The following is a 26,244-nucleotide window of genomic DNA, read 5'->3' as shown; positions in this document are numbered from 1 at the left end:
TGAGGCAAAGAGGAAGGTGGAATGGCCACGTCCGTGTTCGCTGATAAAGGTTCAGCGGTTTCCTTCCGTGACTTGTGGTTTCAATGATGGCAGTTAAGAGCCGAAAAATTTCTGCCGACTCCCTTGAAGTAAACATACCAGGAGTTTGCCGTCATGAAAGGTAACCTTAAAACAAATTGTCAGTGTTCAGATCTGGCGGCGGTGGCTATGCACGCTTGGAATCTACCACCGTGGAGGTTAGGGTTAGTGGATCGCACAATGTTGCGAAACTCTCTTGCCGTGGGCGTCAAGGAGCCATAACCCTGGCTTTCCAGATAGCAGCGTACCAGTAGACTGCAGACTTATGTCATCTGTCCCTTCTGTATGGGATAGTGTTGCACCCCCCCCCTCGCACGCGTGGGGTTTCCCCCCACGTGTATAAGCACTCAAATAATCGGCTGAAAACATATACTGTAAATATATGAGCCCCCATGTGTTGCTGATTGTGCAGTGCTACGAGATGCAGTGTTCATGATTGACGCTACATGATAACGCTCGTTTTTTTCTTCCTATTATCATCATATACCTTGCAGTGCAACAGTGAAGTGCCATTTTCACTCATCCGGAGAACTCGTTTCGCCGGGGGTAAGAGGAGAGGTGTAACAGCTACAGAATGGGACATCGCGGTCACTGTGTGCCCCGTGGGACATGAAGGTGTCACCCAAACACACGCAGCCTTGCTGCGACTGCGTGCTCCTGGGGCCTCCCCTCCCCAGTGGGGGTCGTGAGTTTCGAAAGCGGACTCTAACCAAGAACGCGAACAGCAGAGATTACGCGTACGAAAAGTGCTGTATATGTACAATCCAAATGCATTGTAAGGTCGCACTCATTACACACAAAGTGCTTGCCACAAATGAGCCACACTACCTTTGTTGATCTCAAGGTACATAAACCATCACGCGATCCCCGGTCATCATCGCAGCGGCGTTTGGATGGCCATCGAGCAACAACGGTTCGCTGCATCGAGCGCTTTCAGATGCGCTCCTGCGGCCGTCTGGAACGCTCTTCCGATATTAGGAAGCCACTGGAGCTATGCACTTTAAAATTATCTCCATTGAAAACTCATTTATTGAGAACTACTTTTTGCGTTTAGTTTGTTGTCCTTCCTCCGCATCTCCGATTAGCACGGTTGGTTACGTACAGTGCGAAATAATGTCAACATACATACAATTGGCAAGTCATCATTAGACCTCCTTTGCCAGTACCAAAATGTAATAATAGGGTTTTTCCCCTTTTTTTCTGGCAACAAAACTGAAACCTTTTTACGAGGATTCATGTCTGCATTAACCACAATACCTGCAGTCAAAATGCAAACAAAAAACATCTGGTCGAGCACCAATTGGGTCAAGGCTCGAAAGGAAGCCGTCCCTTGGTGTGGACCAACCAGTTTCAAGGACAATGCATATATTATCATAGCATGTCTTTTGTTTGCATTTTGACTGCAGGTATTGTGGTTAATGCAGACATGAATCCTTGTAAAAAGGTTTCAGTTTTGTTGCCAGAAAAAAAGGGGGAAACTCCTATTATTACATTGACAAGTCGTGTGTGGTGGGGGGGTAAACTCTTCCAAGATGCCTGGCCCAGCGTGTGTAAGAAAATTTCAGGGCTTGCAACGCGTACCTCTGATGTACGTTTGCCAGGCCACACAACCTTTGTTTTGCATCGGTCACGCATGACATTACACAACAACACTTCCCTGTGTGGAAATATGTGCTGCTGCTATTGCAGCGAGCAGGGTTGTGTATCTGCGTGGTCTGTTGCGCAGCAGGTTCACAGTGGCAGGGCGCAGAGGGCCCTTGAGCCAGGGTGGGTGGAGTGGAGTGGGGGTCCCACGAGAGACGAGGGGAGCCAGGGGGGGGCAGGGGGGGGGCTCTCTGTGTTGACGTCAAGGCCGGGCGGGGGGTGGGCCCCCTTGAGGCGCGTTGCGATGCCAGCGCTCTCAGTGAACACGCCAAGTTTAGCTACCTGGCCACTCCTGCTTAGGAACAGGTGTAAGTAGAGCAGAGGCAAGGCGACTGTGGATATACATTCATATTCACATTGTGTACACGGCGGTGCGAATATGTCGTTGATGTGTCACTCGACCGCGCACTCAATTGACAAACATTGAATCTCTCGTGCAGATAAACCTTGTCTTTTCACGCATCGTCTGCTGAATTTACAAACGTGACTATAATCAACACCTGTTGCAACTCTACGGTAAATTCCATAAATTGCAAACTGTAAAAATACGAAGTGTACGTTCGCTCTAACCTCCACTAACCAGCTCCTGCTATTGGCCAGTCCAGCACCCGGCAAAGGTCCTGACGTTTTTCTGACTTCTCCGACTCACCGCCTCACCTCTGCTGCTGTCACTGCTGAACGCGACCGTCTCCTCCACTCGTCACTGCCATCTCCTGCCCCTGAGCATTTGTCAGGTCTGTGCTGCATCGGCTCAACTCGCTCACCGCCGGGCCTCGCTCACCCCGGATCTCGCTCACCCCGTGCCTCTCACCCGTGCCTCGCTCACCGCCGTGCCTCGCTCACCCCGTGCCTCCCTCACCCCGTGCCTCGCTCACCCCGTGCCTCCCTCACCCCGAGCCTCGCTTACCCTCTGCCTCGTTTTAAGAGGGGGGCATCTTACTGCTATTCGCAAAGGGTTCCCCCATCGTGTCACAAGCTGGGCTTTGCCTGTATCATCATTTTACAAACATCAAATGGTCATAGCTTTTTTGAAAATGAGACACTGAAAAGATGTGCATTTATTTACGCATTACTGAACTATTTAAAATGTGATACTTTGCAATGAACTAATTTACATGTTATTTTAACTTTTAGCATTATTGTAAAAAAATATCAGTATGTGTGTATGTATTCGTAAAGTCACAAAGTTGAAAAGGATCGAGTTTCAAATCTGGTAGGCTACTCCGGTTCTAACTGGATGGTGTATTAACCTAAAAAAAACACACGTCTGCTTCATGGTAAATGTTAAAGATCCCCTGCCGTCATTATAAATGGATAACCCATTATGTGCCGTCATCACGGTCCGAATTCGAAAATTACTAATTTAATAAGTTGTTGAGCCAGCTGGCCAGGTTTTGGGCAAAACCTAGCTCACTTTTAGCAAATGGATCCTTTTGGATTACACATAGCAATCATCGCCCCCTACTGGCAGACCTATACCAACCTTGCAGGCATAAGTTACCGTGTGCCACGCACCCCAAAGACTTGGAAGTGCACTTTCAAATGTGGTGAGATGTGTGATGCAAGTCGTCTATCGCGTGTGAAGCGCTCTGGGACGCCCCGGCATGTAGGGCGCAAAATTATAGAACAAAATATCCTCAAAACAGTATGGGGCATGTCTCAACGATGCTTGTGTCCCTGATGCAGCAGCAGAAATTCTACATTCTTACGGTTGTATCCACTATTTTTTAAACAAAAGTATATTTTGCATAGGATTGTGAAGATGTAGCCAAAGCGCCAACAATATGAAGGTGAAGTAAAACTCCTGTCTGCATTAAAGTGTTCCAAGGCCCACACACATAATACAACATCCTGGGGTTGTCTTTAAACCTACTAAAAACATTGACTACAGGGGGAGTTCGCATTATTCTTGTCTGAGAAACATTGTTGGTGCCATGATGGCTTACTCCGTCCAGTTCTTTTCATCTGCAGAAAATGCAGACCTTTCTATCACACAAATAATTGTTTACTACTGTACACGCTGCCAACATCTGCACGCATACAGAGGGGATTTAAATGTGCAACTGCGCTGACATAAAGGCTGTCGACCCTGTTTTTTGTTGGCCCAAGGCTTATGATAATAAGGTTACTTTGGCCTGGTTGTACCGACTTCATATTTCCTCTTTTAGACATCTTTTTCAGGTCAACGTGACCAAAGTCTGTATAAAAGTTTAATCGGATTTTTTTTTACGAAAAACGATCGCGCTGTAAAATTATCCACGTGCTGGGCTGCGACGTGGCTAAGGATTGGCAATTCAGAGAATCGGTTCTTGGGACACGTGTGCGTATTTGAGAGATGTCAACAGCTTGATACACGTGGGGTTTTCTCCCAGAAATATTTTACTCAATGTATAACACTCATTACCCTTATGCAGGACACACTAACAAAAGTTCTAATACTCTGTAGCTTTCCTACATGTATACTCTTTGGTTCTTTCGGTAAAGTAACGTAGGTAGAACCGATACAGCAGGACAACTGCTGAGCAGTTCTCCTGCTGTATCGGTTCCGCCTGATGACGGTCGCTTGTGTTGAAATCGAAACGTCGTGATTTATTTTATTTTTACCTACGTGACTTGACCGAAAGAACCAAAGAGTATGGATTCCTGCAGTCGCAAAAGCTTCAAATCAAGATTCCTACATGTATTTAACAAAAAAATGTCGATGGGTTTTCCAACATACAGTAGTTATTCATAAAAAAGTAGTTTTTGGGTTAGATCGCGTTATTTATAAATGTGTCGCAACCCTCCACCACCCGACACGGCCAATCAGTAAAAAATGTGTCACGTTGACAAAAGACAAATTGTTCACTACTTTAGCCCACCGGTGTGTTGAAGAGTGAATCCACAACATTTACAATTTTGAGTACGACGTTTCGCTGGTAATTACATCCAGCATCATCGGGCGATTTACCAGAATAGTGAAGCCCTCCACCTGCTCCCGGTCTTAAATAGAGCATCAGGGTGACGTCATCATTTAAATGTTGTGGATTAATTGATTGTTCACGCTTACAGTGGCTTTCAGACAGCATACATTAAAACAAAAATTTCGTCTCCCCCCTCCTCTTTTCAGAATATAGATGGACTAGTCCTAAATAAACTGGTAAATCGCTGCGCGTGGCGCTAACGTTTTTTTTAAATAAATAAATACACCGTTTAAAAATAAATTTATGCAAACCAACACACCTGAAGACGACCGTTTGTGTTATGGTCGAAACGTCGTGAGAATTTTTATTGTTTTATATATATTTTATTAGTTTGTTGTTTCCCTTCAACGTGACTTTACCGAAAGAACTAAGAATATGAATTACTGCAGTCACAAAAGCTTTAAATCAAAAATACAGTAGTTAATTAATCTAAAGCATATGCTCTCACCCATTGTTGTGGATTAATTGATTGTTCACGCTTACAGTGGCTTTCAGACAGCATACATTAAAAAAAATTCGTCTCCCCCCTCCTCTTTTCAGAATATAGATGGACTAGTCCTAAATAAACTGCCAAATCGCTGCGCGTGGCGCTAACGTTTTATAAATAAATAAATACACCGTTTAAAAATAATTTTATGCAAACCAACACACCTGAAGACGACCGTTTGTGTTATGGTCGAAACGTCGTGAGAATTTTTATTGTTTTATATATATTTTATTATTTTGTTGTTTCCCTTCAACGTGACTTTACCGAAAGAACTAAGAATATGAATTACTGCAGTCACGAAAGCTTTAAATCAAAAATACAGTAGTTAATTAATCTAAAGCATATGCTCTCACCCATTGTTGACGCTTTTACGAATTGTAATTTTCCATGTTACGTCCCCTGCTGATTGAGCAAAATTATCCGTGGTTGGTGCCACTGCCTCTTGACACTGGCCCACTGGAATAATTTGTAGCTGCAAATACAGCAGGTGTTTAATGATCAAAAAATCAAGTGATTTTCTGCTCATATGAGCATTGAGGCACTGCTAACGTCCTCCTTATAGCACTGATCCAGTGTCGGAAATTCCACATTGGTTTGTTGGGGGCGAGTCTGCTCATCGGACAACTACCGTAATGTTGAATTCCTCACAGTGGTATTCAAAGATCAGCAGCTGAAGGTCAGCTGAAGGTCAACTAAGGTGAAAGGATCAGCTAGATGCGTGACATATATATACCGCCGTCCCCACAAAAGCAACTTGTATTACCACAGGACATAACACACGTGACTTCCTGGGGTTTTCTGGAATGATGGCCAAGCAACGTCATGTCACATCACGTTCAGCACATAACACTAGAGAGCAAGTGGTATAGCTGTCGTCTGTGGGATGAATTCTGGGGTGATGCTGCCACACTCTGGGAGAGATATTTGGTAGATGCATACGGGTTTTAATTCTGCCAGGTTTTGCAATTGTACAATCGAAACACAGCCTTAACGGTCGCCCCTTTCAGAATCTCAACTGGATATAGGTTTGCTACTTGGTCACCGATGCCTGGGTGTTCACTTCAAGGCGTCTGGCTATCCTGCTCTCCTACGAGGGCCATAGAGACGGGGTTGGAGGTGAGCCAGGAGCGAGTTTTTCCCAGGCTGCAGATTTCAAGGGGGCCTTAGAACAGCTCGCAGGCACCTTAGAGGGAGCCTCATATGACATTTTATCCCAGTCCTCCAAGAACGTCTCAATGGCCCTATTCTACACACCTGCCTCACCTAATGCAACTGTCTTCCCGCTTGTGTTCACAAAACTTTGCTGCTGCATGTGATGTTGTCGTAAGCTTCAAGGTACACTCCACATACACCTGTAAAGGCTTTGTTTCTTGTTGCTTTATTACACCTGACTCATAACATTATTACTTTCTCATCCATATTTTTAAGTTAAGGATAACCTTGAACTTTATCTACAGTAGCCCATACAGAATATCTATACAAAGCTTCGTGATCGCATCACAACCATATCCCTATATAATGACTACATATAGATGCTAAAGGCTACTGCCTCCACATTCCTATTGTGGTTAGGAAAGGAGTTAGGACCATTATGGTAGTGGTTATAATGATCCAAATTCCATCAATTAACTTTTTAGAAAATAAATCACTATAAGGAAATTTAAAGGGTTGAATGGAACTAAAAATTTTTGCGAAGCAAAATTAGAATTACAGCTCCTCGTGTGATTGATATGTAGCAACCTTAGAAGCACTGTAAATCAAAAACAATAGCACGACACGTTCACGATGTTTACTGTATTGGAATAACAGGTGTATTACTTGTAACACATTCTCCAGATTATAAAACAGAATCACTTTCCCTCCCTGTATTTTAAAGCAATAAGTATATTATAATCTGATAGGTGTGACCAGAATTTTACTGTATAACTTTATTGACTCAGGACAAAAGTTTGGGGTGCGTCTTACTTCATGGGTCATCTTATAATCATATGGGAATACTTTTTTGTTAAAGGTTTTGGCTGACTGGCCTTCTTCACGAAATAATTATTTAAAGATGTGTTGAGGCTCTCATCTATATTGATCAAATATGCCAGATCCTGACAAACCTTGGAAGCTAAGCAGGTTTTAATCTGGATAGTACTTGGATGGGTGACCACCATGGTATTGTGGGTAGGAGAGTGGCAGAACCTGCACCTTCACCAACCGGTACTGACCAGCGTTGTGGAGTAAGGTTGAATAACCCACACCACCCATACATTGGGAGGCCTTCATCCAACGGTGGATTTACAAACGGACTGTAGAAGTGTATATTTTGTTACCAGGTGGTCGGATGGGATTTCACAAGGGTGAATAGCTAAACGTAACCCTTTTATAGACTAACTACAAAAGTCAGTCATAAATACCGGCAAGTTAATGGGGCTCTGCAAAGCCAACTTGCACGAAACGCGTCATCAACAACATTGTTCATTGTAGATTATGATCAAGATGGTGATAGTAATGGAGGTGATGGTAACGTTACCATACCTGTCAACCCCTTATCAGTGCCTACCTTATTACAGACCAATTCACACTTTATTGGTCACCCCGTGCCCTTATAAATCTCAACGTTCATCCTACAAAGTCCCATCGCAAGGGAGAAACACACTTTTTTGGCCGTATTTAAATGGCTGTACGCCGTATGGACCTGAAAACTCAATATCCCTGAACAAGAATACGGGTAAACTGTACGGGTTGATAGGAGTCACTTAGAAGTCACTGCCATATCCACTTTGTAATAGCACGGATAACAGGATTTTAAAAAAACCTTTGTGACACAATCTACCGATTATCTGCGCTTATCCAGAGGTCAAACTTGACCAGAAATTGGCCTTAAGTGGTATCCCCGAGGTTTGTCATTGTATTATCTACGCAAAAGCAAACAACTCAGAGATAGTGAGTTTCATCATCCTCTCGGTTAAGGGAAATGCGTAAAAAAGCACGTAATACGATCTGCCAAAAACCACCCCATACCAGCGCAAAGAGTGGGTGTCAATCGATAAGGAAAATTTTATATCACAATATAAATTTCAGACTGCCCATTCTTCTCTGGTGCTCCATAGTCCGGATCACCGTTCCCCCAACCATCCTTGGGGTCTCCTCCCCCCACAAGTCCAGACTGAATACATTTTGACCCTCGATGACATGCCTCTCATAAAGTAAAACGATAACTTTCTTGATAGCGGCTATAGTCGGCGCTGTCATAAATCCAAACAGTATTTGCATATTAAAAAAACCGTACCCACATCGACTGGGTATGCTTACAACAATTAGAACTTTGAACTCTGGCAACGGTTGTCATCCAATACGAATGAGCAACAACAATGCAGCTGAGCGCCGCTCCATTGCCGAGTCTTTGTCAAAGCAACTGGCAGTCCGTTCGCCTGGCAACATCGATTAATTTGTAGTTTTGCGTTCAGTAAATCCATTTAGTGTCAATGCACGCAAATTATACGCATCGTATTCCCTCTGGTTGATCATTTTGTGAAGGCGGTAGGTAACTAACCGGACGGGATAAACGATGCGTTGCAGATTGAAAACAAGTACACGCAGAACACGAGAGTAGAAAACAAGACGGTACAGTACGGGCAATAAACCAAATACAGTACATACACAACGCCACACACGCGCCAATACAACTGTGGCCTTAAAATAACCATACAATAGGCGACGTTTCGGGCAATGCCCCTTTTATACTACATGAAGATACAGTACTGCACAAACGAGACAGTCCAGTGCCGACTTTAATCAAGTCAGCGAATACAAGGGCAAATGAGACTGGCACGGGCAGTAGACACAAGTAACAAAAATCATCATTGCTGAGAATGACCGCGCACGTTCAATGCAAACGAGGAAATACAGAGAACGAGGCAGTACAGACAGTACACATGTGGGACAGTACATATACAGTTGTACAAATGTGAGCAGTCAGTACAAACGCGAGATTAGTGCGCTAAAAGGCAATCGAGACAGCGCCGACAAATAACAGCCCGCGCGGAGACAATAGGCGTACAGTAGCGACAACACGAGCCTGGACAACAACAAACAGCGGCGTCAGCGGCACGTGCGGACAGCGGTGAGTCGATTCCTGAGAATCGTCGCGCGACGCATTTTCCAGAATCGACTCGCGCGGTCGATATCCGCCCGGCCCCCATGCGCCACCTGCATTGTTGTGATGACATCGCGCCGTTTGCGGAGGGCGTGGGGAAGGCGGGAGGGGGTGTAATAGGGCGGGGCTTTAACACGGGCGCATCCCCCATTGGATGACCCCACTCCCCCCCTAGTGGGCGTGTTTTTATATTGAGATGGGCGTGGCTCCGACCTCGCGGATACGGGAAGGGGGAGACTCCGTCGCCCCCTCGCTACAGGTAAGCGGGGGGGGGGGTGAAGGGGGGGGGTGAAGAGGGGGGGTGAAGAGGGGGGGGTCCTGTTGGGGGGACTCTCGCCACTTCTGTACTCGTCAGTTGCCCGCGTGGGGTCGCGATACCCCCTCTTTTTCTCCGCCTCTTTTTCTCCGCCTCTTCATGCAGCTGTCGCTTACCGGGCACGGGCGTCCCGGGGTGACTGTTGCGAGGCTCCGCGTAGTCGTGTGTGTGGGGGGGGGGAGCTCCCCCACGACGGCGAATTACCTCCGAGGGGGGGGGGGCGGAGGGATTCGGGGGATCGCGGGGACCCCCCACTCCTGTCGTGTCTTCTTCCAGTCGCTGCCCCCTAGCCTGACTGCCACGTGTCTCACGCGCTCCTCTGCTTTTGCCCCGTACCTGACCCCCCCCCCCCCTCTTGCTTAGAACCGCCACTCGCCCGTGCCGCGCCACGCTTAGGCGGTAGCGCTTCCTCATCTGTTGTCACTTTCCTTCTCCTCCACCTCACCTCCACCTCACCTCCTCCACCTCACCTCCACCTCACCTTCTCCACCTCACCTTCTCCACCTCACCTCCTCCACCTCACCTCCACCTCACCTTCACCACCTCACCTCCTCCTCCACCTCACCTTCTCCACCACCTCACCTCCACCTCACCTTCACCACCTCACCTCCTCCTCCACCTCACCTCCTCCACCTCACCTCCTCTAGCACCCTCCACGACCCCAATAATTTATTTTCTCGATCGCCCCCTTAACCACAACTCCTTCCACACCCCCTCCGGCTTCGGGTAGGTGAGTGGCTCGCTTTAAGTGTTGAATTAAAATGTATTATTTCCACTTTAAGTGCACCTCGTTGTTGATACATCTTTAGCTAACGCGTACTTACTCGCACGCACGTGGCCAACCATTGGTGAAGTATGGTCAAACAATATCCGCGACTAGCACGGCGTTGTCGCGCGGGTGAGGGCTTCATCCAGCAGTGGATTGACAAAGGAGCTCCAATGACACAACAAGTATCACTGTGTTGGGCGTAACCAGTGATTGGCACCTGCCACGTTAACGTGGAATTTCGCCACGGGCTCAGGACAGGGCAATTGGAGACGTGTAAAGGCCGGCTTGCTTGAGCTTGTGTCTGTAAGGTGGTGGTTGATCGATGTGAGACGGACAGGCCGGGTGTGTGTGAAGCCATTCACGCCGTGTGTCTCACAGCGGGGTTAGTTTACACCGGTGGCGATGTCTCCCTGGAGATGTCACACAGTGGGGTGAATGAGTGAGTGAGTGGATAGACGAGTGAGTGAGGGTGAGTTGGGTGATCAGAAGTTGGGTAGATGCTGAGTGAGCGGACGGGTGAGTGTGAAGTGGGTCAGAAGTTGGTGGGTAGATGCTGAGTGGATGGGTGAGTGGGGTGATAACTTGTTGGGTAGATGCTGAGTGAGTGGACGGGTGAGTGAGTGTGAAGTGGGTCAGAAGTTGGTGGGTAGATGCTGAGTGGATGGGTGAGTGGGGTGATAACTTGGTGGGTAGATGCTAAGTGAGTGGACGGGTGAGTGAGTGTGAAATGGGTCAGAAGTTGGTGGGTTGATGCTGAGTGGATGGGTGAGTGGGGCGATAACTTGGTGGGTAGATAGTGAGTGGAGGAGGGGTCAGTGTTTGGGTAGATGCTGAGTGAGTGGACGGGTGAGTGAGTGTGAAGTGTGTCAGAAGTTGGTGGGTAGATGCTGAGTGGATGGGTGAGTGGGGTGATAACTTGGTGGGTAGATGCTGAGTGAGTGTGAAGTGGGTCAGAAGTTGGTGGGATGATGCTGAGGGGATGGGTGAGTGGGGTGATAACCTGGTGGGTAGATAGTGAGTGAGTGGACGGGTGAGTGAGTGTGAAGTGGGTCAGAAGTTGGTGGGTTGATGCTGAGTGGATGGGTGAGTGGGGTGATAACTTGGTGGGTAGATGCTGAGTGAGTGGACGGGTGAGTGAGTGTGAAGTGGGTTAGAAGTTGGTGGGTTGATGCTGAGTGGATGGGTGAGTGGGGTGATAACTTGGTGGGTAGATGCTGAGTGAGTGGACGGGTGAGTGAGTGTGAAATGGGTCAGAAGTTGGTGGGTAGATGCTGAGTGGATGGGTGAGTGGGGTGATAACTTGGTGGGTTGATTATAGTGTGCTGATCTTTAAAGGTGCATTGAAAATGTTTGATACTCCTACTGATACTGCTGCTGTTATGGAGTGACTCATGCTGCCAGCTATGGCTGCAAAGTTTGGTCGTAAATGTTATGTATATCGTCTATTACAGTTCCTATGATCACTGGTACATTGTTTTTATAGCTTTATTTTGGTGATTTCGAAAACTTTTTGGTTTAGTCATACTTGTTTGTTGTAGGACAGAGTTAAACTGATAACTTTAATCTAAATTGTATTATGGTTGTTATTTTTTGACTTGCATCGCACTGGGATGTTTGCACACAGTGTTGATATACGGTGCTTTTTCTGGAAGACTTTGCTGTTTTTTCCTGAATTTTTCTGTTGCGCGTAGTCACTTTAAGATGTTCCTTGTTCATGTTTTTGTTTGTTGCGGTTGCACCCGAGTGAAGAGCCGCATGGCTCACAGGGCTATACCTAACAAATTAAACTGAAAACTGAGATGCTGGGTGAGTGGAGAGGTCAGTGTTTCGGTAGATGCTGAATGCGTGTGTGATTAGTTGGTGGGCAGATAATGAGTGCGTGGATAGTTAAGTAGTGCCTGGGTAGTTGAAGAGCAGTTGGGTCCGTGAGTGAGTAGGTGGAGGAGTCAGTATATGGATGGAGGCTTGAGTTTCTAGGTGAGGTGTGCATGAGTAAGTGAATGTGAGCAGAGTTGGCTTCGTAAAGTGCTAAATAAGTTAAACATCCTGCACATATTCTTGGTTCTTTCGGTAAAGTCACGTAGAAGGGAAAGAATAAAATAATTAAAATATAAAACAATAAAAATCTCACGACGTTTCGACTGCAACACAAGCAATCATCACCTGATGATTGCTGATGATTGCTTATGTTGCAGTCGAAAAATATAAAACGATAAAATTCTCACGACGTTTCGACTGCAACACCTGTTGATTGCTGATGATTGCTTGTGTTGCAGTCGAAACGTCGTGAGAATTGTATTTTATATTTTTATTATTTTATTGTTTCCCTTCTACGTTGTGACTTTACCGAAAGAACCAAGAATATGAACCCCTGCAGTCACGAAAGCTTTAAATCAAAATGTATCCTGTACATATATAAGTTCATGAATAACTTGAATGAGTGGGTGGGTGAATCGTTGCATGGGTGAGTATATGTATGTACGATTAACTAAGTAGGTGAAACTAAAAATTATATATTTAAAAAGCTATATATTTTTTTTAATTTTACCAGATAAGGCCCACTGAGATTAAAGGTCGTTTTCGGAAGCGACATGGCCACAAATGAGAACTCAACGAAGTGGCTTTTCACGTGGGATTTTATAGCAGCCAAATACTCTAAACTCGCGTTTCTAAATGTGGAGGAAAAAAAATCAAAGTACCCGGAGATAAATCCACGCCACCACGGGAAGAAAATGAAAACTCCAAATATACAGCAGGCGTCAGAGTCGGGATCGATCCCACGACCATTCTGTATACCAGGCAAGGGAGTTAACAGCTTGCCACATGAGCATAGTGAGTGGTTGGATGTGTAAATGGATGAGTCTGCAAGTGGAGCGGGTAAATATATGATGAATAGGTGGATGTGTGCATCAGTTGAAATATGTGAGTACTGTACATGAATGTATGAGTGGGAGCCTGTGACTCAATGGTGGAAAAGGAATTAACTTCATGAATACATGTGATAAGAAAGTGTTATGAAATGAGTGTGGAAATGATGGTGTGAAGTGATATGAAACAAGCTGATTCGGTGTGGTTTAAGTGAGTGGAAATACCGAATGGTAGTGTTGTTGGTATTGAGTGAGTTCATTCTGAGTGGGTTAGAGAGTTGGGAGTACCGTATTGAGTGCAGGAGTTAGACAAATCTGGTGTAGCGATTTCCCAGCTACACATAAGATGTGTTGCCCTTCGCTCAATTATCAGGCTTTTCCTCCACCGCTTTGTTCTATTTCAATGACTTTGTGCAACTCTGGTGATGTATTCAATAAGGAAAGAACTTGCAATCCCCCCCCCCCACCACGAGATAGCTTACAACTGTCTTCTTTGGTTCTTTCGGTAAAGTCACGTAGAATGAGAATAAAATAATAAATTGATAAAATAAAATAACACAATAATATTCTCACGACGTTTCGGCCACAACACAAGCGGCCTTCATCAGGTGAAGGGGGCGAGACTGTCTGGTAGGACAGCGCTGGAGTGAGAGAGCCACGTTCAGATCACGGCTTTTAAGCTGTGTGAGAGGAACAAAGAGCCTTAGAGTCGCGGCATCTCTTCAGAAAGGTGAGAGACTCGATTAGTTGAAGGCCGCTTGTGTTGTGGCCGAAACGTCGTGAGAATATTATTGTGTTATTTTATTTTATCAATTTATTATTTTATTCTCATTCTACGTGACTTTACCGAAAGAACCAAAGAAGATGAATCATTGCAGTCACGAAAGCTTTAAATCGAAATTTAACCGCCTCTACGGGGAGGGATTCCACACATCCTTAAGATCATTCAACAGACTTCGGGATAAGAAGGCTCAACTAATCGAGTCTCTCACCTTTCTGAAGAGATGCCGCGACTCTAAGGCTCTTTGTTCCTCTCACACAGCTTAAAAGCCGTGATCTGAACGTGGCTCTCTCACTCCAGCGCTGTCCTACCAGACAGTCTCGCCCCCTTCACCTGATGAAGGCCGCTTGTGTTGTGGCCGAAACGTCGTGAGAATATTATTGTGTTATTTTATTTTATCAATTTATTATTTTATTCTCATTCTACGTGACTTTACCGAAAGAACCAAAGAAGATGAATCATTGCAGTCACGAAAGCTTTAAATCGAAATTTAACCGCCTCTACGGGGAGGGATTCCACACATCCTTAAGATCATTCAACAGACTTCGGGATAAGAAGGCTCAACTAATCGAGTCTCTCACCTTTCTGAAGAGATGCCGCGACTCTAAGGCTCTTTGTTCCTCTCACACAGCTTAAAAGCCGTGATCTGAACGTGGCTCTCTCACTCCAGCGCTGTCCTACCAGACAGTCTCGCCCCCTTCACCTGATGAAGGCCGCTTGTGTTGTGGCCGAAACGTCGTGAGAATATTATTGTGTTATTTTATTTTATCAATTTATTATTTTATTCTCATTCTACGTGACTTTACCGAAAGAACCAAAGAAGATGAATCATTGCAGTCACGAAAGCTTTAAATCGAAGCTTACAACTGGCTCATCACGCTGCTCCTTCGCCAAGACCTTGCCGTGCCATCTTCCTTCTCAGCCCACCCCACCACGCCATGAGTTATATTGTAAAATAAAAGTGGACAATACCCCCCTAAAGTGCAAAATCTACTTTTTTTTAAAAAATTTGTATGATGCTTCGTAAGTGAATGAACCATGAGGTGTGTGAGTGAGCGAGCGGGTGAAGTGGATGCAATTGATTCAGTCAGTCTCGGGGTTGGGGAGAGGTGAGCGAGTTGGTCAATGGGTCAGGCCAGTGAGCAAGTGGTTGTGCGAGTGGGTGAGTGCGGCAGAGTGTCCGCACGTGTAGGGTCGCAGTAAATAATAAATGCCCTGTCGCTGCTCTGGCACGTCCTCACCTGTCGGCCACGTCTGTCCTATTGTTGTTGCTGCTGCTGCTCGAATAGAGTTACCACACTGTCCAGCTATTTTATGGTGCAGAATGACGTTGCCATGCTTATTACTACTACTATTATTATTACTGCACTGAGTCTCGTGACTTTTTTTCCGCGAGGGTTCCTGTCTAGTTTTTACAGTGTGGGGGGGGGGGGGAATGATTGCTATGTATATTCCAATTGAGTAATTAGTTACGAGGGAGTGCAGAGTTTGCCACAAAACGTTGACGAGGACTGCGGTTCTGGCTGCACCACCACTGGGGCTGGATGTGGGAGATCGGCCTTTCTAAACCATCACAGGCCCATGTGGCGGCTTTCATCGAGCAGTAGACTATTCCATAATGCCCCACAGAATACTGTCCACAGCGAAAAATAAATCATGTATTACAGTTTGGCGTTTCTTGCTGTGTTCTAGATTTGAAGCTTTCGTGACTGCAAGGATCCATACTCTTTGGTTCTGTTCGGTAAAGTAACGTAAAAAACAACAAACTAAAAATAACAAAATCATGACGTTTCGGCCACAACACACCTGATGAAGGCCACTTGTGTTGTGGCCGAAACGTCGTGAATTTTTATTTTATTTTGTTTTTTACGTGACTTTACCGAATAGAACCACAGAGTGTTTCTTGCTGTGGTTTGCTGTGTTTTTTTTGTGCAGTGTTCCTGTCGTATTTGTTTAAAGGCGTGTGGGTACGTGTTTGTGTTTAGGTGTGTGATCTTCCGACGTAATGGACTCGGAAGTAAAGAAGGCGGCGGGAGCAGAGGCAGACGCTGTTGAGAGGGTGAGTCTGGAGAAGCGGCAAATTCAGAAGGACTTGCTCAAGTATAACATTCAATTGTTTAAATATCTAACAGCATTCCTATACCACTGAGGGGCCAGTAGCTGATCATTTCTGTTTGGTGCACTGGATGGAAATTGGCAGGTAACTGATTTAGTTATTTGTGAGTCAATTATACCGCTGGAAATGCTATGTCATGCTTCATTATAATGATTAACCATGGTCACTGGATGAAGGCCTCCCCCCCTATCCCACCCAGCTGCCACCATCTTATGATCCTGTGATGTAATAATCCACCTGGCACCTGCACACGAGATGGTTTCATCGCTCCATCTCTATGGTGGACGTGTCTCGGACCCATTCCATTCCTTGGATACAACTATAATTATTCTTGACCATCAGCCATCATCCATTACAGCGATGTGTCCTGCCTACTTAGTTTTTTCTTTTTACAATTTGAATCTATTTCTCTTGCATACATTCTCTAATCCATGTGTTCCTCTTTCTGTCTCTCACTGTAATTATAAGCATTCACCTCTTTATGCTTGTTTGTGCTAATTTCAGTTTTTGTTCAATGTTTGCTGTGCATGACCATGTTTGTGAATTATATGTTACAGTGGGTAGTAGGGCACTGATTAATAACTTTTTTCACATTGGTATGTAACTTGTTATTGTTCAGTTCAGCCAAAAGCACTCTAACCTGCTACTGTCCACCCCTTTATTTAATCACTTTGATTCCGGTACACCTTCACCAGCTGTTCTAGATCTCAGGATAAATTTGGGCAAAACTAAAGATCATGTACAACATATTTTCTCATTAGTTTTAGCTAAACAATATGTGTACAATAACGAATATAATAGGACTACGTCAAGGATTGACAAAAAGCATAAAATGTATCGCCAGATGCTTTCTGGGCTTGGCTGGCTCTGAACCAACGTTGCTGTTCACGAATGTTTTCTTGAAAACTGGGTTGTTGTTTGCCCGACTCGGTTCACAAACCAGACAACTAGGTTCAGCCAGGCATTACCACGGCAACTTACCGGGTCAGCCCGTCGCCAAGCGGACCTGGGTGACAACACCAAGCAGACTGCTGAGCGTGGATTTCATTCCGCGCCTTGCGTTCTTACCGGGGCCACCCTCGGAACTAGTTGTGGTGGCAAGGGGTCAGTGCCATGCCTCGCTGTGTTACAACTTCAGACCCATGGCGGGAAATAAAGGATAGACGTTAGCTTCGGAATGCATGTATCAACTAAAGCCTTCTTTGAACGTTCGCTTGTTTAAATTGCTTGCCAACGGGTCGCTGAACAGTAGAGACGGGTGCGGCCCATCGAGCCGCGTGGCGGACGGGAGTGCGGGAGCTCATGCCAAGTTTATTTTTATTGTCAAGTCGAAAGCTATCTCTATATCTCTGTCGCTAGCTCTATAGCTAGCTAGCTTTATTAATTTATCGAGCTAGTTATGTCCCGAGAGTTATAGCGTTGCCAAGTCTTTTGTTCACGCTATCGCCATCTAATCGGGGTATGGCTAAGCCAGGCCACACGGGACTGTGCCAGACTTGTTAGGTGCTAACTGATAGGCGTGTGTGTGTTCGGAGCCTGCCCATGAATGGTGAATATTTGATTCCCTGCCCCCCCCTAGCTCGATTTGGCCTTAACAGAGTACCTGGTGTCGTGTGTAAATATCGGCACAGGGGGGACTTAGGCAGCCGGGTGTGGTGTTGACCGCCCACCCCCTTTGTGTGCCGTTCCAGCCTTTGTAGTTGCTCGCCAATGTAACGTTCCCCAAAAGTTTTTTTTAAACAAGGTTACATGGTGGATCTTTGTCTTTGTAGGGAGGGAGTGCCCCCTACCGGCAGAGAAATGATGACTTCCGACGCATCTTTAAACAACTGCCGGAGAACGAGCACCTCGTCGTGGGTACGAGGCTCTGCTGTTACACTTACGTGCACACGCTCGCACAACCGTACTGTCAATGCAATGCCACGAGCAGCAACGTCGGTGTGTGTGGGTGTGTGTGCATTCACAAAGGAGAGCAGTGGTGTAGCGGGTTGCACGCTGCACTACGAACCCAGTGACCCGAGTTCAATTACAGTTCACGGCCACTGCCAGTGACGATAATCTGAACCGGTTATGGGTCTCTGCTCGGTTGACTCAGCCTTCATTGAGTACCTGGTGTGGTATCTAAACATCACCACTGGGGAGACAAAGGCGGCCGGGCATGGTGTTGGCCACTCACCCGCTCGTGTGCCATGCCTGCCTTCATAGGTGCTCGCTAACAGCACTTTCCCCAACAGACTGATCAGGCTATACGGGGAATGTTTGTTTTTTGCATTTACACCAAAATGTGCATGAGCTTGCACACACCTGTAGGAATGGACGTTGCACCTAAACACAGACACTTCACGTGAATACACAAGCACGTGTGTGGCGGCAGCTGTACTGCACACCGACTTGAGTTGTAAACACTGCCGGTGGAGATGTGCCTATCACGCACGGTATGTGATGTACGTACTCTTGTATGGCGTGCAGGAGATCGTGTGCACTGCTGTGGTGAATGTATGTACTGCATACACTGTTGTGTGCTGTGTGTGCTCTGTCATTTTTACTGTGTGCACGTTTTGGGAGACACATGCTCTGTACGCTGTGCATTCTTTGTATCGTGTTGTTTGAACTCTGTCGCTGTCATATTAATTAATTCGGGGGTATTGTGTGTGTGTTGCCGCTTACAGACTGCGATGCTGCATGTGCACATGAGATTGCTTGCGTGTGGTTTGTGTGCTGCCCACGCTGTGCACAGCGTTCCTAGGGGTACTTGAGCTGTGTGCCGGGGGTAAATGCGAGCGTGCTGCCCCCCCCACACTAATTGTGTTCATGTCGCTCGCTGCGCACATTTCCTAGACTACTCGTGCGCGCTGCAGAGAGACATACTTGTTCACGGACGTCTCTACCTCTCCGAGGGATGGCTCTGCTTCCACTCCAACATCTTTCGCTGGGAGACGCTGGTGCGTGTGATTGTCGAAGCGTTTTTTGTTCATGGTTGCTGAGCATAGGCCCAAAGGGCTAAAACGCCAAGCAGCCAGCACCAAACAGACAGCACTATTAACGTCATTATTGATTTTTGGGTTAGGCGAAATAAACTTGTACTTTGAAGAAGGGCCATTGCCTGAAAAGTAGCACATTTCTATATTTTCCCTTTGCAGGCCACTTTTATTGAGCGGTTTGAGTTTTTTTGTTTGTTAATTTCGTTTATGCACCAAAGCCAACGTGGTATCACCAGATCATTTGTTTACCGGAATGTTCTTCCTTCTGATATTAAGAAACCACTATAGCTATGCATTTTTAAATCTAAATTTAAAACTCACTTCTTTATAATTGCTTTTTGTGTTTAGTTTGTTGTCCTTCCCCCACACCTCTGATTAGGCCTGGGTCACCAAATTGACGACAAAAACTAAATCACAGCAATGAAGCAAACAGAAATCGGAACAAGTACTAAAAACTACCATGTGTGTGTGTGGGGAATGGTGGCGCAGTGGATAGCACACTCCATTTACGGACCGGCGACCCGTGTCACCAGTGACGATTATCTGAACTGGTCCGGGGCCTGCCGTAGGCAAACTCGGCCTCAAATGAGTACCTGGTCCAATGTATAAACATTGGTATTCGGGAGGCAATGACGGCCGGATCGTGGTGCTGGCCACCCACCCCCTTGTGTGCCGTGTCGGCCTTCCTAGGCACTCGCTAACAACACCTGGCCCAAAAGTCTATTAAGGCTATACGGGGGTGGGGGGGGGGGGTCTTTGTCTTTGTGTGCGGTATTGGGGTGAATGTTGTGGTGCGCTGTGTATTGCAGTTGACAATTCAGATGAAGGAGATTACTGCGGTAACGAAGGAAAGGACAGCGAGGGTCATTCCCAATGCCATTCAGGTGTGCACGCAGAATGAAAAGGTGAGCATTATTCCCACCAGCCTGCAGCATTACACATCACTAAACCCTCCTGTGAGTACTACGTCACAGCCCCACTTCACTACACCACGTCACAGCAGTCGCGCTTGCGATGCCTTCTACTGTAACGTATCACTCCACAATACTGCCCATCACACCTAATATCATCACAACAACAGCTATTTACAACCCTTTGACAATCTATTGCTGAATTAAGGGTTGTCCCAAATCATGGGGGTTGTTCGACCATTCTTCTCCATACTGGTCATTGCGGTTTGTTGAAGGGTGAGGGGGGGGGCCTTCACCATCCTGGCCAACACCAGGGCTCGTGGATTCAGAGCTGCTGAGGTCCTGTGGTGGGGGTGGGGGGTGGCGCGTTTTAGGTGCGTTGACTGTGGGGTTGTTTCATCACGGTTCACCATCCGAGTCACTGCAGGTTAGTGAAGATTCCTACACAATGGGAATGCAGCACGCAGGCAAACTGGGATGCCAGCCAGTATTAAGGTGTATGTATATAGTATCACGTTACTTGCAAATATTATACTAATGTTACATGCAAGCTAAATGAGTGGAAAAACAACGATATTAAATAAACAGTATTTGAGAAACAATATAAACTGGATAGTTAAAATTCTAAACATAAATGTTTGAATTCTCTGGTTCACTGAGCATTGGGTAAGCTGGTACATGCCTGTACACAACCTGATTACACACCAAAAAAAAGGACATGGCACTATGCATAGCCGTACACTCCGACAAAAAGTGTTGTGTGCCGGTGAGCAGTGGCGAAGTCAACTGCATCTGTACCAAGCGAGGTGCACGTTCGTACTGTGGTTGGTGAGAGTGATGTGCGCAATGCGTCTTGTTGCTTTGTGCGGTTCGGGACACATGTGGTGTGGTGTGATGTTCGTGTGACTGCGGGTGCAGTATTTCTTCTCGTCGTTGGGTGCAAGGGACAGAGCGTTCCTCATGATCTTCCGGCTCTGGCAGAACTCCTTGCTTGACAAGGTAGCACATGGCACGCTGCGCACCATCTACTTCATTCCTCGCATACACCTCACGACTAAAGCACTGCTTCTGTTGCAACATGCACCACACTTCCTGTTATATAGACTTGTTTATTCACACATCACTGTATAGAATGTTTACAACACCATTAGGTAAGTAATTTCACCGCAAGCATTGTATGTATGTATGTTGAACTTCTTTAGCATCGTACATAGCCAACCGTGATAATCGGAGGTGCGAGGGGAATGGACAACAAACTAAACACAAAGAGCGGCATTATAATGATAATAATAAACCATGATCTGTCCACTATCGCATGACAGCCTCTCCAAGACATTGCCGCCTCTCACAGTCTTGCATAGAAACAATCCCAGCTAGTCCCAGCACACGAGCTGAATTCATCATTCTGTCGCTCTATCAATCCGCGGTTGACATCCCCGTGGGTGTGTTCTCTATTTTGGCTGCCATTCTTTCGTTAGTCTCGACCACTTACCGCTTAATTCTGTAGTGATCGATTAACATGCTGTGCAGTAATGGCAAGATATAGCAGCATCATCAGCATTATCCATAATCTGTTGACCTTGAAGCGATAGATGGCAGCCTTGGTGTAAGTTTGGGCAAATGTAAATGTCACATTGGTGTGTTTCGTATCATCATCAGCCAATGTCTATCCACTGCTGTATGAAGTACATTGTGTTGTGTGGAGGTGTCGTGCAGCGCAGTCAAATGTTGTGTTGGGGTGCGCATGCCATGCGGCTGGGCATCACAAGGTCAACCTGCCTTGTGGTTATGCTTTGTAGATGTGCAAGCTGTGTGGGTAGGCTTTTGATGTATCTTTGTGTTGTGTAGCCGTGTGTAATGAAGTGTGCAAATGTTCGCGTAATCGTTGTGCATGACTTGGTGTGTCTGAGTGTACACACGAGTGTAGTTGTAAGGGCCCCCATTATGCCTGTGCAGATTGCGAGGGTTATATGACCACACTTCACCGTGCTGGTCAGTGTAAGTTAGTGAGCGTGGGGAGCATATATGTGGAAGCATATCAGTACAATACAACAATGGATGTTGCTGTACTGCTCTACTGACCAGGACGTAGGCAGGTGGCAACCGGGGCTTGATGTAATGTGCATACAACTCTGCTGTTGGTGGTGTGGAATGTACTGTGCAAATGTTCATACTGTAAAAGCTTCTTTGGAAATCTGTATTGTTTAGTTACTTAATTTCTTGTGTAATTTTGACTATTCTATGGTTCTTTCGGTAAAGTCACGTAGATAGAAAAAAATAAACTCTTTTTTTCCCCTGATGACGATTGCTTGTGTTGCGATCGAAATGCCGTGATATTTTTATTATTATTTTATTCACTTTATTTTTTATTTTATTGTTATTAATTTTTCTATCGACGTGACTTTACTGAAAGAACCATAGAATGTGAATTCCTGCAGTCACGAAAGTTTGAAGTCAAAATTTAAATTTGACTAGTTTATAGACATTTTAGATAATTATTGTTCATGATTTGTTCTTCAACCTCACCGCATGTGGAACCTCACCGCTTGTATTGCGATTTGGGGCTGGTGACACGGCTCAGCGGCAGCGCGTTGGCCCCTGCTTGAAGAGGTTCATGGTTTGAATGTGGTGGCCGCCCTGGTTATTACTGTGGTGTAACAACCATAATAATTCTATGTTGCCGGCTCCTTCCCCTGACGAAATTGCCTATTTCAAGGCTGGGCCATTGTGGGCCGGCGTCAGGGGCCAAATTTGCCAAATTCGAGAATGACACCGCAAATTACTCGTAGCAATCATCGCCCCCTACTGGCATACTAACACCCCATGTCACTCTGGCAAATGAGACTATCCTGGTCTCTTGAGTTCTCACCTGTTGAAGCAAAATAAAATTGAAACGTCTAAAGTACTTTGAGATGGTAATTATCATAAGGAGCTATATACATTGAATGATAATGTTGTACATTTGGTATTCGCACAATTCTCACAATTCACAAACATCATGAAGGAAAAATACCTCACAGATTCATATGGTATTCCAGTTGCAAGCAATGTGTAATCCCCATTGAGCAAATTGCGTGTAATTTTTTTTATTTGGCAAATATGGACGATGATGCCTTTCTCTGCAATATTACTGTTTTTGGCTTTTGTGTATTTTCCTGCTGTGCTCACGCACCACGGACCTCCCTTATAAACTAGCCTGGAAGCTGGTTAAACGGGATCATCTGTGTAACAAATCAAACAAACTCGAACACAGTGGTCTCCTCATTGTGAATGACGTCATGAGATATTTAACGTCCACTGTGAAGCACACGACATGTATTTGTACTGTTAATACACCGGCAGGAATAACTAGGGCGACCTGACGGATCAAACTGTTAATCTCACTTGGGGAATATACATGTAATAATTCAAAATAAACTTAAATGAGTGGAATGTGAAGATAGGCTAAGGTATGCTGGTGTGTGTTGTGTGTATGTTTGCGATCAGACACTGGATAGTCGGGAGTTCTTGCAGTATGTGCAACAGGCGTACGGAAGTGACTCAACGCTACACTCGGAAGGAGATGAACACGCGTGCGTGCAAACACACAAACCCACACATATACCCACAGCCATACACACATTCACATTCAATCAGCTTCAGGCAAGTCCTGTTGCTTGTGACCAAATCACACGGAAGCTCCTGATGTCACCAGTTCTGGAAGCTAAGCAGAATTGAGCCTGGATAATTCTCGGATTGGGTGACTGACATGCATAACAGGTGTTATGACTTACACGGCTACCTTGTCGGTAGTAGAGGACATTGCCGCAAAATCCATTATTGTACCATACTTTTATGCTCTCACATCTTTGTTGCGCTCTGTAGGGAGAGCCCCTTATCTAGGAGTGGATTGACAAAGGGCTGTACAGTTTGAATTTCAATTTGGCTTGTGGTCATGCTAAATGTCAGGCTCATGGCTAGCCCAGCTTTAATGACAGCAATTATAAGTACACTGATAGAGTTGGCTGGTCATCAAAATTATGTCTGTGCACTTCAAGTGACAGCCTTCTTCTAAATGCACTGGCATCTGGAGTTAAATTCAAGGTGCAACCTCGTACTGGTTGTGTGGGAGATGATGATAATTGTAATGATGATTTTGATGGTAACCATGGGGAATTAATGTTCGTGTGTGTAGCGTTCAAATTTCACTCCAAATCCAACAATAAGTGCTCGCTTTCCAACACATGCCCCAAAAGTCTGTTGAAGGCTATACGGGGAATCTTTGTCTTTTTTGTGTAGTGTTGGCGATGAACCTGAGGAAGCCTCAAATTCAGCCCCTGAACTGAGTCCACGCACTCCTCGCACGGCCGAAACCACGCGCACCGCACTAGCGCCGGTCACCGTACGCTCACCCCGCAGCCCTGACAATGGGCAGCCCTTGCAAACCGCAGCATCTCCACGCACACCCCACACTCCCAACACTCCCCACACACCCCACACGCCCGACACACCACACACCCCTTACACGCCCGGCAGCTCACGCCCTGTCCGCGCCGCGGTCACCCCGAACACGCCGAGCTCTTCTGCGCACGCTCCACATGGGACGCGTACGCCCGACAGGGCTGCCACGCCAGACATCAGCATGGGATCTCCACGAGCGCCACCAACACACCTGGCGTCCACCTCTCCACATGGCAGCAGAGGAGATCTCTCGCAGGTAGAGAGAGCATGTGTGAGTGACCTGACGAGTGGACTGGTGGTATCGTGATGAGTGCACTGTACCGCTATGAATCTGAAATTTTTGCTTATGTTCCAATTTTGCTCTTGCCATTGTGTCGTGCTTTTTCATTTCTGACTAGGGGTTGAGAAATTCTAGTGAGGGTTCTATTGCACATTTCATGGCATTGTGTAAATGTAGGCAAGTATTTAAACTTTCAACGAATTCTAACTTTAATGCAATCTTAGCATTTTATGTAAATGATGAGAAACTCATCAGATCATAGTGATGAGTTACAGACTCAGACTTTATTATATCAGCTGGCAATGCCCCATTGAGCTAAGCAGCTCTGTTACACGGACAACCACCCCCAAGACCGTCGGCAGTGGCGGCAGTTACAGGACACTGCAGGGTGGACGTAATGTGCAAATAACAATAGCAACAACAACAATCATTTATATGAAACAATGTCTTTTACAGTAATTGGTTTATTATCGCCCGTAGGCAGTGCCAAATTGTCCCCACAGTGATCAGGGGGTGGCTGTCTACACAAAGCCCATGAGACACAGGATAGCAGTAGGCAGTGATGGCTTTATTGCACTGATGATTCCCAAAATAATGAGTGCAGCCATGGCTTGAGGTTCTGGTGCTTGTGATGGTGTGCAGGTGGATGGTCTGACCATGTCAATGTTGGGAAGAGAAATGACCCCTGAACCACAGAGGCGGGATTATCCCTCCCCTGAGCTGGGCCCTGGAACAAATCCCTCCACGGACGACAGCGATGCCTCTGAGGGTACCCCTGCAGGTGATTCAGCTACCTGGGGAACGTGGTGCTTGGCATGAGGTAGATGGCATAGTGTCTGGTGTGTGTGGTTGGCACGGTATCTGGTGTGTGTAGATGGAATAGTATCTGGTGTGTGTGGTTGGCATGGTGTCTGGTGTGTGTGTGGGTAGTATGGTCGCTATTTGGAGAATCTTGGAGTGCCTATGGGATGTGCATTGGATATGTGCAGGTGATGGTGCGGACAGAAAGCCCCATACGTTGCCACCGGGCCAGGTGTGCATCGACCGCGAGGTGTGTGTAGGAACGGAGAAACTCGAAAAGCTGCTGTTCTCCGACTCCTTGTTCATGCGGCGCTTCCTTCTGGCTCGTAAAATCACTGGTATCTGACGTAGCAATTCACTCAACACACACAGCATGCACTGAATTATATCTTTTTTATAATCGGGTATATACACTGTGTTGTGCATGGCGGAGTGTATGGTGTTCCCTGTGACTATCCTGGTCTCTTGCATTCTCACATGCTTCAACAAAATAAACTTGAACTTTTGTGGTACCCCTTCTAGATGTGGTGTGTAAACCATGGGAGCAGACCAAGCCTGGCACTGAGCAGCGCTCTCTCACCTACACCATCAACCTCAATGGCGGACCCTTCACTCCCAAATCCTCGAGTGCCACCGAGGTGCAGGTGAGACCTTGCGCGATGGCGC

The 26,244-nt window shown here is 46.1% G+C and overlaps 1 protein-coding gene across 4 annotated transcripts in view; it reads left to right on the top strand.

The window, feature by feature from the left end:
- Positions 1–1,953: 1,953 nt before the first annotated feature.
- LOC116955283 (protein Aster-A-like) overlaps positions 1,954–26,244 on the top strand; it is a 33,293-nt gene continuing 9,002 nt past the window's right edge. Inside the window, exons 1-11 of one of the 4 annotated variants that reach the window (XM_032976284.2) lie at positions 1,954–2,456; positions 16,035–16,108; positions 17,938–18,022; positions 19,004–19,107; positions 19,956–20,051; positions 20,976–21,056; positions 23,544–23,629; positions 24,336–24,753; positions 25,420–25,558; positions 25,767–25,916; positions 26,101–26,222. In XM_032976284.2, coding sequence (XP_032832175.1) covers positions 16,055–16,108; positions 17,938–18,022; positions 19,004–19,107; positions 19,956–20,051; positions 20,976–21,056; positions 23,544–23,629; positions 24,336–24,753; positions 25,420–25,558; positions 25,767–25,916; positions 26,101–26,222 — 1,335 coding nt within the window. In that variant the 5' untranslated portion in view covers positions 1,954–2,456; positions 16,035–16,054. Of the gene's footprint in view, positions 2,457–9,471; positions 9,576–9,741; positions 10,363–16,034; positions 16,109–17,937; positions 18,023–19,003; positions 19,108–19,955; positions 20,052–20,975; positions 21,057–23,543; positions 23,630–24,335; positions 24,754–25,419; positions 25,559–25,766; positions 25,917–26,100; positions 26,223–26,244 lie in introns of those variants that run through there. The other 3 variants (XM_032976265.2, XM_076074944.1, XM_032976274.2) reach the window with 3 other exon arrangements.

Source organism: Petromyzon marinus, chromosome 3 (assembly GCF_048934315.1).
Source record: "Petromyzon marinus isolate PM22_M1 ecotype Great Lakes invasive population chromosome 3, UKy_Petmar_22M1.pri1.0, whole genome shotgun sequence".
NCBI classification, from domain to species: domain Eukaryota; kingdom Metazoa; phylum Chordata; class Hyperoartia; order Petromyzontiformes; family Petromyzontidae; genus Petromyzon; species Petromyzon marinus.
This window is presented reverse-complemented; position numbering and strand designations above follow the sequence as displayed.